The sequence below is a fragment of the Lycorma delicatula genome, chromosome 1 (assembly GCF_047948215.1).
Source record: "Lycorma delicatula isolate Av1 chromosome 1, ASM4794821v1, whole genome shotgun sequence".
Lineage (NCBI taxonomy): Eukaryota > Metazoa > Arthropoda > Insecta > Hemiptera > Fulgoridae > Lycorma > Lycorma delicatula.
In genome coordinates this window covers 1,062,354-1,077,550 of record NC_134455.1, presented here as the reverse complement: position 1 = coordinate 1,077,550, position 15,197 = coordinate 1,062,354, and the positions used below count along the sequence as shown (strand labels likewise).

Below are 15,197 nucleotides of genomic sequence, written 5' to 3'. Positions count from 1 at the left end.
GTTGTTTGGCTCCCTCCTAAACAGGCTCAATGGCCACTGTCACCTTTCATTGTCGAACTGGCACACTCTACCCGTGTCAGCGATCTCGCCAGCACCCTCGTCGGTTTAAATACATCTTCCTTTTCCATTTCACATTCTCAAATCATACCCAGTGCCAGGAAAAAAACACCTAATAAAATAAAACAAAATTATATTCTTTCACTCAGGAGATTCACTTCAGTTTGTTTAATATTGATAGGTAATTTCAATATTTTGATGTTTTAAATTGCAGCCTTCTTTTTCAATGAGGATAGTATAAAAGATTAAGTTTAAAAACAATTCTTTATAAAAAGACTTTTTTTTATTTTTAACAATTAAAAAAAAATATAATGCTTAACTATTACTAACAAAAATATATAAAATGTTTACTATTTGGAATAGTAACATGTTAACTCATGCCAGTTAACAAGGCATGAGAAACAATTTTGTTAAATTTTGATTAAAAAAAATCAGAGCTTCCACTGATCAACCACCTCCTGTTTTCAATTAGCACAACCAAAAAAAATCATCAGATGAGATTTTGCTAATTTTACAGATCATGACTTCAGCATATTCAGAAAAATAAATTCAAAAAATATATGCATAAAAGCCTTACTAGTAAATGAACTAATTTTAATGAACCTGTTTTATTTTATAGAGCAAGTTACACTGATTGTTCCATTGTAAGATTTTTTTTACCTAATGTTGGTAGAAGATTTTTTTATGTAAAATACAAAGTTTTCATAGACAATTTGACAATATTTTGCATTTTTTTCACCATACCATTGTATGTAGTATTCAGTTATAGCATTTGTATTTACAATAGACATCATTCTGATATTCAGCAGATATTCGTTGCAAAAATTCAAAAAAGAAAGTTGGTAAATTTAAGCCAAAAGTGTAATGGGTATTCTCATATTACATGTTTGAAATGCTTTAGATCAAACCTTCTGTTACTTTGTTATAAAATCCTTATGCTACTTCTCTACGTCCTTTTTTTGTTTTTATAAAGATGCAGGCTTTTGCAAGCAGTGTTTTTTGTTAGTCTACCCAAATTCTAAAATTTATCTTATGAAAAAAACAGACTTCAAAAATAGCTGCAGTGCAAAAAAAGTTATAAAATTTTGTTCTGTTTTTTTCTAAATTTTAACTTTCTAAAGTTGGAACCAATTAAAAACAAACCACTGTCATTACCTTACCATCCTTCATCTGGCTTTGACTGCACAAAGACAAAATTTTAAGCTTACTTTTTTTGTAATTAATAAAGTATAACCAAAGTCCTGTTATTTTTAAAGTTTTTTTTTGTTTTTTTATCTTATTACGTTCAGCTACATTCAGGATTTTATAAATTAAGTATTTAATTGGTTATTTTAGTATGACAGTAATTCTTGTATTGTTATCATCACAGCATTAGATTTGTGCATATCACTCATAAATTATTGTAAGTTGCTGCATTTTTAGCCTTCCTCAAAACACTAGAAAACAAATGCTTAAATAGGTACACAGGTTGCTATTCTATTAAGCTTCAATAAAGAGGCAGCTGCCCTGCTAACTACCAGAAGGTGTGAGCCAGACATCATATATGGATCCAGATCAACTGGCCCAGCTTGCACTTTATAGGTCCTTCTTCCTTACCAGAGAGAAAAGATAATGGAAGAGGAAGGAGACATTCAACCCACAGAGGACTGCTATTGTTTAAGGCAATTTATTCTTTTACCCAAGAGCACCACTACATGGTTACTAACGTTACTAAGAACATTCGTAAACTTTGAGGATTATATAAAATTTTATTTGGTCAATATAAAACCAAATAAACTAAAATAAAATATAAATATTTTCAAGTCGTACAGTAAAACCAATCACAATTATCCAGTTCTTTTTGCACTTAGCCCATGAAAGTTTTATGGTGACATTTTGATTCAGGTACAGAACATAGGTACTGATCGATAAGAATGATTTATGTGTAAAATTTAGACACTTATTAATTCTGAGGTAGAGAAGTGTAATTAAAATTCCTCAATATTCTGAAAAGAATAATAAGGATAATGGCTATTTTTGTTCTTGGTGATTATGATAGTAGTTATTTCATTACTGCTAATCGTTTTTTGATTATTTCTGATCAGTGTGGAGATTTTACTTTTGATGGATTCTATTAAATATTATTGTTGCAGTATAACTGGAACATTAAATAGTATTGTTAATGATGTAATTGAATATGTAATTTTTTTAACTGATTTCTTTTTCTTTATATTGGTTATCTTTCTTATAATTTTTCAATTCATTGTCAGTCATTTTAACATATTCTTCTCACATACATCTAATGTTTTTAATATTTTTTGTTGCATGTGTTTTTTTCATTCTGCTTTAACTTTTGTATCATTAATAAAAACAAATAATACAAGTGGTTATGTATCAGTAACTTTTGCTGAACCCTATATCATAAAATTTAGTTTGGTGCGCTGTTTTTCAAGTTTTGTGTTTGTAAGTACATGTTAGTTTTTTATTCACTAATGGAATTTTGTGTTTGTTATTGTTTTATCGAAATACACTGCAAAAGTATGTTTTATTCACTACAAGTGTGTTAACATGGATTCTTTGTTTTGTAAATTATGCTTTCTTAATAATTCTTTCCTATTCTCTCTCTTATGCAGCTTGGATGATCCGCAACATCAGGGTATCTAAAACATCTGGAAGATTTTTGTACTTAATTTTACAGGTGGGTGGATGTAAAGTTGTGTATTTAAGTCTAATAAAGAAGTGAAATTGTATTTGTTGAATTACACTAAAACCTCACTAATTCAAACCGGTGTAGACAAAGTCCAGTATGAATTTCTGAATATTTTAATTATAGAACACTTTAAAAGATTTAATTTCTTTTATATTTATGTTAAAAACCGGTGGTCATTTTGAATAACATTCACCTGTGTAACTTTGTGAATTTGAATAAATGATTGAAGGTCTTATAAGTAATTAAAGTTATTACTTTGTACTGCAGTTTAAAAACACTAAAAAATACTACAAATTGTATCTCTTTCTATGAAATATTATAAACAATAAATTAAACTTTTAATTTTTTAGGAAAGGACTGTATATATAATTTTTATGAAGAGTTCCAAGTAAATTAATTAATACAAATAAATAATGAATGAAACAAAATAATTAATTCAATACCTGTTTTTTTTAATTAAGTTATTTAACATTCATATTGTAACAAATATTTACACATATCACTTTATAAATCAGTTTGAATTTTTTTTTTACTTAAGTTAACTTAAAGAGTTGAACACGAAAGAGTTAAAGAGTTGTAAAAACGTCTGCCCCAAAGGTTTTTCTTGAGGTTTCTGAACAGGAAAAACTCACTGGAGGCCAGGTCCAGACCGTAGGGAAGGTGAGGAAGTTCTTGAAATCCACACTCCCTCAATGTTTGCTTTGCAACATGTGATGAGTAGACTGGAGTATTATCATGCAAAAGCATACACCCTTGGCTAGCTTCTCTTACTGTTTTTCCTTTATTGCTGCCCGTAGATTCTGAAGATACTCAACGTAGACATTATCTGCTTGTGCTCCATGTATTCAATTAACAAAATTCCCTCATTATCCCAAGCATTTGTGGCTATGATCTTCCCAGCTGATGGCTGGGTCTTGAATTTTTTGGGTGTTGGGGATCCTTTGTGTTTCTACTGCATGGACTCTTGTTTGGTCTCAGGATCCCAGTAATAAACCCATGTTTCATCACCAGTTACCAACCCGCTGGAAAAATCCATAGGATTCCTTTCACGCAGCTGCAAGTTCTCCGCACGACATTGCTTCTGATGCGGTGTGAGATTTCATGGGACCCATTGAGAACTAACTTTTGTCATGTGTAAATGGTATTGAAGTGTTATTATAATGGTTCCTTTGGACACCCCACATTCTGTAGCAAGTATTGCAACCCTATCTTCTATAACCAATTTGTCCACTTTCTAGCAGATGTGGTTGCTTCCACAAGTCTTCGGAGGACTACTGCATCAACACTTGTAAAAGAAATGCAGTCACAATTAGGTCATAGCACACATAATATGAACTACAAATAAGTATGAAACACATCTCAGTGTAACTCACAACATCCCTAGGTAGATGACGTTTTGAGTGCTTCTCATATTTTACACAAAAAAAAACACAGTAGCATACACATTGTTAGTGCTCAATCAAAATCTGAACTTAAAAAAAATATTAGGGGCACCATGAATAGAAATTCGTTTCCAGAATCCATATTGGTTATTCTAATTTATGATTCATTTTAGTAGCACATTTAAAAGTGTTTAAATTAACCACAGCTTTCTATTTTCATAGGCAAACCACCACTGCATTTATTTATTATGTAGTAGTACTTGTTACAATACTTACAGTTACTTGTTATTTTGGAACATCTATTTAAGACTTGTCAATATAAATTAATACAGTAATTGCAGTATAGTACACTCAACTTAAGCAAATAAGTTGAGTGTACAAAGTTCTTCTGGGACTTTCATAGCCTATTCTAATCTTGAAAATAATGGAATAAGCTCGCATAAACATATGTCCTAAAATGCTTCATTTGCTAGTTAAGGCAAGTGAACGATTTCACTCAGATTTCAGCTACCTCAGTAAAATGAAGTCATACTAAAATTTTTAGGACATTAATTAAGGGGCACAATTATTGATTTCTTTTGGTTTATGACTTGAAAAGTGAAATAAAATAGGCCCGAGAACTGTATCTGCTGTAGTGTTTTGAGAAATCTGGGGTGAAAATCCAATAAATTGGATTAAAAATTATTTTTTATATTTGACATACAATAACTTTGTTAAAAAACACAAAAATTTTAAACAAAACTTATAGAGAATAATTCAGAACAAAATTGAATAAAACAAAAAAAAGGTTAGAAAAGTTTGAATTTTTGGTTTGTTTAAAAAGTGTTTATTTAATGTAAACAAAAACCAAATTCTTTTTTGATGATATGAAACATTTGTAAAATCAAGATTTACTTTTAAAAATCGTTGTTAAAAGATTTTAAAAAAACCGAAGATTATATAACAACTGTAAAAACAGATAAATAAAAATGACTTAGATCATTTTTTTGTATTAGTGACAGAATTACAATAAATTATTTTAAAAATTATTATTCAAAGTTTGCAACAAAATAACAGCTGATAAACAATGTGCAATACTGTATTAGTGTTGAAATAATTCTGAAAAGTACATTAATATATCGGGTATTGTGAACTGTAATGTCGTTAACGAAGGCTTTCTGTGAATTTTAGTTTGAACGTGATCGGTTTGCCATTAAAGTAATACCGTTCTTATTTACAATAGAGGAATACGATGATAATGTTATTAATTTTGGGTATGTGTAATGGTAATGGTGCAGCTGCACCCCAGTCTCAAGAATTATTGCAAATATGGTTCTGGAACATCTTACATTCGATTTTTGTTTATATGAATTTTTTCCATTATTTTCACGAGTAAAATAGATTATGAAAGTGTCGGGAGAACTTTTTGAGATGCTCTCTGTGTGTGTGTATATATATTTAGATATAGTACTATAATACTATTTCCAAATGCTTTTAAAATATTCAGAATATTATATTTAATTAAAAGTATATAGTTCAACTCTCAGAAATGTTTAATGAAAGTAATGTTGGAGAAAGATTTGTATGAATTATAGAAGTTCCGAATCAGTGAGATTTTATTGTACATTTAATTAAGATTATAAATTTTCTAAAAGTTAAAGGAGTTAACAGCCAATTCTTTATTCCACTAGATGCAGAAGAAAATCTCAAAAATATAATTAAATTTGAGACTTTCTGTAATAATTACACAAATTTAATTAAATGTTAATGTTGTTACCTTGTATTTCATGAATACACCATAAAAAAGAAATTTTGTATCATTCATAAAGGATTACCTCAAAAAAAAAGATTATTCTGGCTCATTTTTTAAAAACTTTCATTTAACTCGCTTTAGGAATAATCAAATCTTGCAACTGCTATATCTTGATCTATCGTATGAAAATCAATGAAATTTGGTACACGTATGTTGTAAGTAACTTCGATGACAATACAGCACTACGGTGTCGGAATTTGATATGACACGCCACCAGGCGCTACCCCTACGCTAATTCATGCATTTAGTTGAAAATTTTCATTTCTCATGAACTACCGTATGAAAATGATTGAAATTTGGTACACGTATGTAACTTCGATGTGTAAAAATAAATATTTTTACTTTTTAGTCTTATAAAAAACACAAAAAAAATTACAAAAATATATTTGATTACATATAAAAAATTATTTTTTAAAAAGCTTTTATTTAACTAATATTAATATTAGTTCTTCTGCCGTTCAGGGAAGCTCGGTCCGATTCTAACAGACAAGCCGCAACTCTCCGACTATTGCAAATAGTCGGAGAGTTGCGGCTTAAAACTGCACCAAAAATCAAGAAGACTAGTTCAATCAAAAAAGACCGTTCTAGGTTTTATGAAAAATCATTTTATATATATATATACATACATAAACACTTAAAACTGCACCAGAAAACACAAACTTCACCACTAGCTGATGTGAAAAAAATACAAAAAAAATTACAAAAATATATTTGATTACATATAAAAGATGATTTTTTAAAAAAGCTTTTATTTAACTAATATTAACATTAACAAATTAGAAAAACCCTCTAAAAAGTTAAGAATTAAATCAAACTGAGAATTTTGAACAAAAAAATATATTAACAAATATAAGAATGCACTGAAAAGTAAAAAATAAATTACATAAATATCTAATAAATAAAAATATAAATGTAATAATTATTAAATTTTAAAATTAAAAGTAATAAAAATAAAAGTGTGGTGCAGTTTTTATAATTTATTTAAAGCACAACATTTATTTTTACAACAATTAATCTTCATTTTCATTTTCAAAAACGACGCGAGGAGACTGAAAGGTCTGCTGGAACCTCTCCAGTTAAAATTGACTAGTAACAATTGAGCTACAAGTAACAATCTGGGAAAATGCTCCCACTCGCTTTCTTTGTACATGTTCTCACATAGTTGAAGTTCATCTCCGAATTCTGCTTGTACTCTTTCCGCTACAAGTTTCATTTTAATTATTAATTTTTATTTAATGAATTCATAATTACGATTACAATTATAATAATGATAATAATTGTTCAGATTACCGTGAAAATCTTATTAACCCTTAAAGGTTATTCGACTGGTGTAAAACGTTGCAATTATCACTGGTTTCCAGTGGTATTAACTCGCCTGTATGCAAGTTCCCTCAACATCTACCGGCTAGCATCGCATTTGCTGATAGTAAGAACAGCATGTAGCAACAAGCCATTACCAGGAAACATCCCATACTGGGCTTACTAAAGAAAGTGATGAATGTGAATAAAGTAGTATCTCATTGCCTTCTTCATTGAGCTGAATTTATTGTTCCATTGCACCATGCCAAAGCTTTGTCAGTGATACTCAGCCTCACTTATTAACAGGCAGTCCCTCTAACAAGGATTCACTGCTAGCTGTTCAGATCTAAGCACAGAGATGATCTCAGTTAAAGGAACAGAGTGAGGCAGAATGATTACCCATTGGAACAGTTTTAAATGACAACTAAATAAACTAACAGTTATTACTGATCCAATCCACTTAGATCATGTAGAAATTGCACTTAAGATCATTTTGAAGCTAATTATAAAGTATATGATCGAACATTTTCCATCTATGGCATGTTATCTTTTTTTTTGGTAAATTTTAATCATCCGGTCTATTAAAGATTAAACAGACCGGATTAAACAGATAATTAATTTTTATACTCTTAGTTAGATGTTTTTTCAGTGCATGGTTTGTATTGGTTTACTATACAAGCTTTCAATTTTCATTTGTGGTTTGATAATGGTGACAGATTTTTATGGTAAATAATTCATCAATCACAAAATTGCCAATATTTCAGGAAATAATTTTACTGTACCATTCAAATATCACAAATAAAATATAAGTACCGTAATGCAAACTAATGAAGCATACAATTATAAACACAAAACTCAGAAGTATACAAATTAAACTTTAATGGTTGCACATATTATTATGTTGGACAGACTGTAAATGCTCACATTCGTGAGTACTCAATGCTGTAGCCATAAACCCAGCTTTCGTCTCCCATTACGATCTTTTGCACAAATGTTTCATCGTCATCAGCTTGTACAAGGAGTTGCCGGCAATTGTCCACTGTATGTCCTTTCTGCTGTTCATTCATCAAACGAGGAACAAACTTTTCTGTAACTCGATGTATGCTCAATTTTTCAGTCAAAATGTCATTGTATGATCCAATCAAGCTTGTAACCTTTTGTGCAAGTTCTCTGACAGTCAGTTGGTGATTTGCACGCACCAGATCGTTGATTTGCTGAACATGTGTGTCATCAATTGAAGTCGAAGGCCTTCTTGGTGAAGGGTCATCTTAAATTGACTGACTACCACTTGTAAAATTGTGAAAACCATTCGCAGCATTGCGTACGACCCAGAGCATAATCTCCACAGGCTTTTTCAAAACATGAAAGGTTCTATGAAAGTTTTCCTCAGTTTCACGCAAAATTTTACTTGTATTGTTGCTCCTGAAAAACACACATTACAAAAATCATTACTCTTATAAACTCATTATATTATATACTCTTACACCATTCAAATATATGTATTAATCAAAGCTGCAAATTTTAAACATTGCATACAGAAAATCTCGAACTTAGAATACATTACTCAACCATATAACAAAAAAGTTCTTAACCACTTTAAAGATGTGTGCCATTAACAGCTGTGCTACTGGTAACCCCACTGATTGTTTAACTAGCTCTGAAAAGATTTTTTATTAACACAATTTTTATGTAATTTGAAAATGATCATTTTTAATTATTTTATTACATTGAAAGTAGTTATATAGTTACATTTCTTTGTTATTGTTATAATCAACAGAATGTTGCAAAGAGCTGACTGCCTTTTGCATTAATCCTAGGGAAGCAAGTATTTTAATCTAGATGATCATTAACAGTAGTAATATTATACTATAAAAAAAATTCTTGGCTTGATGAAAAATGATTGCAATCTTTATTCAAATTTTGTAAAAAAAAAAGCTTTATTCATATATGTTAACATTTGTTAATATTATGTTTAAAATAGTAATTTTTTTTTTCTCTAAAAACAGTTGTTTATTTTCTGTAAATTAAAAAACAAACTCTTGATCAATATTTTTAATAATTTTTGATTAATATTAAATTATGCTGAACTTATACCAGTGTAATCTGATGTTATTGCTTGTGTTTTTTTTTTGTTTTTTTTTAATTAGCCCAAAATGAAAAGTAGTGAATATGAGTTGTGTCAGTTCATTTAGTTAATCAAGATTGTGTATTTATTATTTCATAACTTCATTCATACTCTTAAACGTTAAGAAATGATAAATACACAATCTTTATAAACTAAATGAACAGACGTAATTAAGATACAGCACCCTCTTTGTGCATGTAAGTACTCGTTGCCTATCTGCCCAATTGGAAAAGTGCCAGCCATTATATCAGCCGATGTTAATTGGAGATCAGTAGCACATCACCAAAGGTGGTCAAAGGATAGCTGAAAACATTTTAATGCGTTTATAACTTATATTTTAATGTAGGTTATTAAAAATGTTTTATTATAAAAATTTGGCTCTGCAGAAGTTAAAAAATTAGAATTCTTAGTTATTTGCCGGCCTCCGTGGCATGAGTCTCGACCTTTCAATCAAAGGTCCAGGGTTTGAATTTTGGTTAGGCATGGAATTTTCACACACCACAAAAATTGTCATTCATCTTATCCTCTGAAGTAATAGCTAACAGTGATCACAGAGGTTAAAAGAAAAAAGGCTGTTATTGTTATTTACTATCAATAATTTCCCAACAGTACATTCTAATTCTACACCCGAGTTTATTATATTGGTTGGATTTATTATTGTAAATAATAAACTACTGTGCAAGTTGCACTGATCAATTGAATTTAGGGAGAGTGAAATAAATACAATTATAATCTGTTGTATTTAATTATGAAATAAAATGTTTTAATTTTTATATTTCAGAATGAATAATCTTTAGCAAGATTATTTTTGGCTCTAGATTAAATGTCTAATCAATTCTAATTGAAAATTGAATTTTTTACTTAATTTTGATTTTCTCTTTAATATCATTTAAGTTGTTCAATCTGTTGAAGTTAGTACAAAATGAGGTAAGGTAGCTCATCACAAAATTATATGAAATTTTCAACTTTATTCATTTCTTATTTATACAAAAATTAATAGATTTATTTTTACCAGTTATTTCAAAATACCTCATTTCATATACCATCTGTACACAATTTGAACTTTATGGTATCAAAAAAGTAAGTAAACTAAAAAATGCTTAATTTGGTGAGAGTTAATTGTTTTTGGTTATGGGTTAATCTTAATTGGTTTTAATTTCTTTGTGGTTTATTATTAATCAGCTCTTTTTTTCTTTTTCTTTTCTGACACCTTAATTTATACCAAACGTACTCTTATTGTAAAAGTGAACATATTTATGAAAATTTGCTTACTTATTATTTTTAGGGTTTCTAAAGGTATTTTAAAAATAATTATTTACAATTATAACATATCATTTATTTCTGTTTTATAAATATAATTAAAAAAACATTTATACAAGCTCAGCTAACTATATCTAATAAAAATTTCTTTTAGTGTACTTAACTGGCATAGTAAACCTTTTATTTAAAAAAGATACTTCATATAATGTTCTTAAGAACCATGTTACTAATTAAATGATTTCATTATTCTTGATGAGCTTTTCAGAAATAGGTTTTAATGCCAAGCAAGAAAAGTCGGAATAACAATATTTGTTGTACAATACTTTTTTAATCTAAAATGACTGAACTATGCTACACATTTAGTGCAATAAAATCAGTAAGAGAAGATTAAATTAGATTAATACTCCTACAAAAACATTTACTGGATTAAAAAAGTAATTTCAAATGTGTTGAAATTAAATGCTTTTTTTTTAAAAAAAAAAAGCATTGCATTGCAGTTTTTTTTAATGTGCAACTAGAAGAATTTTTTCCCATACATCAGGAATCAAACACAGGACCTGCCATTTATTTATGTATGCACACAAGTAGTGGCTGAAATGCAATGCATACTGGAACGTAACTGGAGAACAAAATGTTGCACAATGCAATCAGGTGCTGCAATCTTGGAGTTTCATTCTCCTTTTATTAACATTCCAAAACTCATTTGCCCATACTTTTTTTTTGTCAGTCATCATTGTTAATACACTTGCTATGTCAGTCAACATGTCTAAAACTTTGTGCAATGACTGACTTTTCAACAGCAGAAAAAAGGGACAATACCAGTAACATTCATTGTCATCTAAAAGATTTTTATGGTTTGTTGATCAAAGTACTGTGAGTAGACAGAAAATAAAATTTTGTCCATCAGAAGCTGGTAAAGCAAGTATTGAGTATGTACCTCACATTGGTCGACCAATTTCTGTGACTGAAAAGCACTAAAGAAGTGGATGATTTGATTCAAAATGATTGTAGCATCACACAACCGTCATTCAGATTGGCATATTGAAAGAATGAGTAGAACTGGGTAGAACAATTTGCACGCACAACTGGGCTACCATATAATCTATTCATGATTGGTACATGCAAACTCAAAGAAAAAAACAACAAAAGAGGAAAATGTTGTGAACAGCAATTGTCAATGAGCGAGATGACTTCTTTTTCAATATTGTGACTGGAGACAAAACTTGTGTGCATCATTACAACCCAAAAGAAAACACAACATGGAATACCAGCACTATGGTTCACACAATCAAAAAAGTTCAAAAGAGACCTCTGCAAAAAAATCTCTTGCTACCATTTTCTAGTATTCCACATATGTGAATATGTGGCAACTAGGTCGACTGCAAGTTCTGTGGAATACATAGGGAAGTACAATCCACAGAGCCAATAATGCTCAGCCACACAAATCTCACGCAACCAGTGAAGCTCTTTTGAAGTAATAATTTTCACTTATTTTTTGCAATTAAACAGGAATGTTGAAGGTATTCATTTCACCACAGGTAATGAACTGAAGGACGCAGTTAATTCATGATCAAGAAAAGATGCCAGAATTCTTTCAAAAAATATTTTCATGGCAAATAAAATGTACTTTTATATGAGTGTGTTTTTTTTATATACATTTCACACCACTGACTAACTGGTTTATTATATGCTGCTTTGATTGGTCTGATGCAGTTTTCCATAATTCCCTTACCTGCACAGGGTAATATATTCCTACCTGTCCTTCTAATATCAAAGCAACTATTCCAGGGTGCCTTGATATGTGGCATAACTATATTTTCTAAATGTTTCTTTCTTCATAAATTTGCAGCAACATCTCTTCATTTGTCAGGTATATTTTATATTTTGTCAGATATAATTATTATTAAATAATTTAAAACAAAAAACATTATTTTAGTATATTTATTTGTTACAGGTATAATTCAACATTTAGTGTTGTTGAGCCGAGTACTTGATGCATGGTAATATTTTATTTATCTGACAGTTTAAAAAAAAAAAATCAAGAGTTTTAAAGATGTCGATTTATCAGACTATTTGCTGGAGTTATTGAGTGAGATTGTTATTTTTATATAAAGAACTTAGCTATCTGTGATTTTAAATTTGTATTTTTAATTAAATAAAGATTTTTTCACCGTATTACATTTGATAAGGAAAATTAGTACTGTACAGCAGTTAAACATTAGCTGGGTGTAAACAAACAAGGTTATCATGTATTATATTAAAATAACTTTGTATCATATTGTATACAAAGTGATATTGTAAGTATTGTATTATAAGTTAACATTAGTTGTATTACTCATTACAATATTGAATGTCTATGAAGAATGTATTATTTACAGTGATAAAAAACTGTTTAGCAATATTTTATTTATTATAATTTAACAGTTATCAGTATAACAATTATTGTGTCAAATTATTTTCACACTAAATGACTATTCTGTCCTTTAATATCTAGTTCATCTAAAATATTTATTTTAAAAATTTTCCTGATGAATGTACTGAATACATACAGTATATTTAAGTAAGAAAAGCTTTTATCTGTTACAATAAAGTAGAAAATTCTTTAGAATAAAAATTGAACCTAAACCTCATTTCCATAAAATGTACCTTTACATATTCAGACCTTGGCTATCAGTTTGGCTTTTATAAGTCCCCAAACAGGAACCATAATGATACCACAGATGGATCGAAGGTGGTGGCTGACAATCTGAGATAATTCACTTTATATAGGAAATATATAGGAAGAAGACAATCGACAGACATACAGATCACACTCATGTCAAGGACCAGTCATAAAACTAGAATCAATCTGAATTTTTTATTTCTATTACTTTTAAATCTGTTTTAGATAAAAAACATTCAACATTTCTTATAAATATCTTTTTACTATTCACTCAACTGTTTAATTTGTATAAAACATGAATAATAATAACAAAAATCTTGAATGTTTTAGCATTTACACCATATAAGAACATAACTAATAATAGCCACCATAAATATGTTTTTCACATTGCACAATACTCAATACATGCTCTTGTTTTACAAATTAATTGCAGTATCATTTAATGAGATTTAAAAACATCACTTTGGTCTAGCATTTATCTTCTTAAAAGATTACAGCAATAAATGCTGTTGTGTTGTTGAATGAAACAGTGATGTTTTAAAAAAAATCATTATTTATGATGAGTGCAATTTTATATTTTTAGGTGGTTTGTAATGTTTTGATTTGTTCAAATTATACAGTTTGCATGTTTTTTGTTTACATAAAAAATACTTTTTATTTCATGTTCTTCCTTCATGAAAACCTTAACAATGAACAACAAAGGATAAAAACTACAGAATTTTAATTTTATGCTATAATTATCAGTTACTGTTTCTTTTCTATATACCTTTTACTAATTATATATTAATTTATTTTTTTAAATTTAATTAAAAAATTATTTTTTATTAATAATTAATAACTAAACGAACAGAAGGTACAGACATACAGTTTACACTTATGTCAAGGACCAGTCATAAAACGAGAATCAATCTGAATTTTTGTATGCTACCTGTATTTACTGTACGCTACCAATAAGCCATTGAATATCGTTAACCCAAAATACATATCGTTAATACCCCTTATTTGAAGCGACTCGTGTTATCACTCGAAGCTTTAGTAGATTTTTACTCTTGATATTCTATGGTCATTGAAATCTATAATGGAATCGCGGAGTTGAACTATCGCAACACGCAAGTGAGTTTCTGTTGGATGTGGATGTGGGAATTCCAAGTAATGAACGTGCAGATTTCACTGTTAAAAAACATGCAATCAATCTCCTTTCACTACTCGTGTTGCTGCTTCTGACTTTTTAACAGTATAAAACCGTTCAGTCTACTTGCCACTTTGCTCAAAGTGGACTGGACGGCTACCGTTGTAACATATTCCGGCACATTAAGGATTCTGTATTGCCATGGGACTCATCATGTAGAAAAGCTCATCGTGAGAAAGTGGTCCTCTGCCGATTTCGGTAGGACAAACAAGAGCTACTCACGGATATCTGATGTCAGCAGTAAACGCACCAATATGCATACGGTGCAATTGCCGCTCGACTGTGCGCCACATCCTTGTGGATTGTATGCATTATACGACTGCGTCGTAAATTTAAATTGCCCAGAACATTCGTCAAATCCTAAGCAACGATAAAGAAGTTTTGGATCGGGTATTTTTATTTCATAGAAGTATTACTATGTTAGATAGATACCTTTTAATAGCGTTACGAATTTAGTTTTAAATTTTTATTTTTTTGTTATCCGAGAAGGAGTCTTTACACTCCTCTCGGAGTTCGTTAAATTTATTTTATTTTTGTTTTTAGTTGTTCTTTTTTAAATATTAATTTTATATATTTTACCTGTGGTAGTAGTTTCAATTAATTTTTTAATATGTTAGCTGTGATAGTAATTTTATGCATACTCCGCTTCAACATCCGGATATCTTGGCTTAGATTAACAGATTAACTTCCATAGCCTGTTCTGCGAATACTCCGTCTCTAGTGCTCTCAAATATTCCGGGCA

General features: G+C 29.5%; 1 protein-coding gene across 7 annotated transcripts in view; it reads left to right on the top strand.

The window, feature by feature from the left end:
* Mvl (solute carrier family member malvolio) overlaps positions 1–13,044 on the top strand; it is a 188,118-nt gene extending 175,074 nt beyond the window's left edge. For 6 of the 7 annotated variants that reach the window (XM_075354613.1, XM_075354885.1, XM_075354680.1 and 3 more), the window contains one exon: positions 12,559–13,044. In XM_075354613.1, coding sequence (XP_075210728.1) covers positions 12,559–12,598 — 40 coding nt within the window. In that variant the 3' untranslated portion in view covers positions 12,599–13,044. Of the gene's footprint in view, positions 1–2,669; positions 2,735–12,558 lie in introns of all 7 variants that reach the window. The other variant, XM_075354560.1, reaches the window with a different exon arrangement.
* The last annotated feature ends 2,153 nt before the right edge of the window (positions 13,045–15,197 follow it).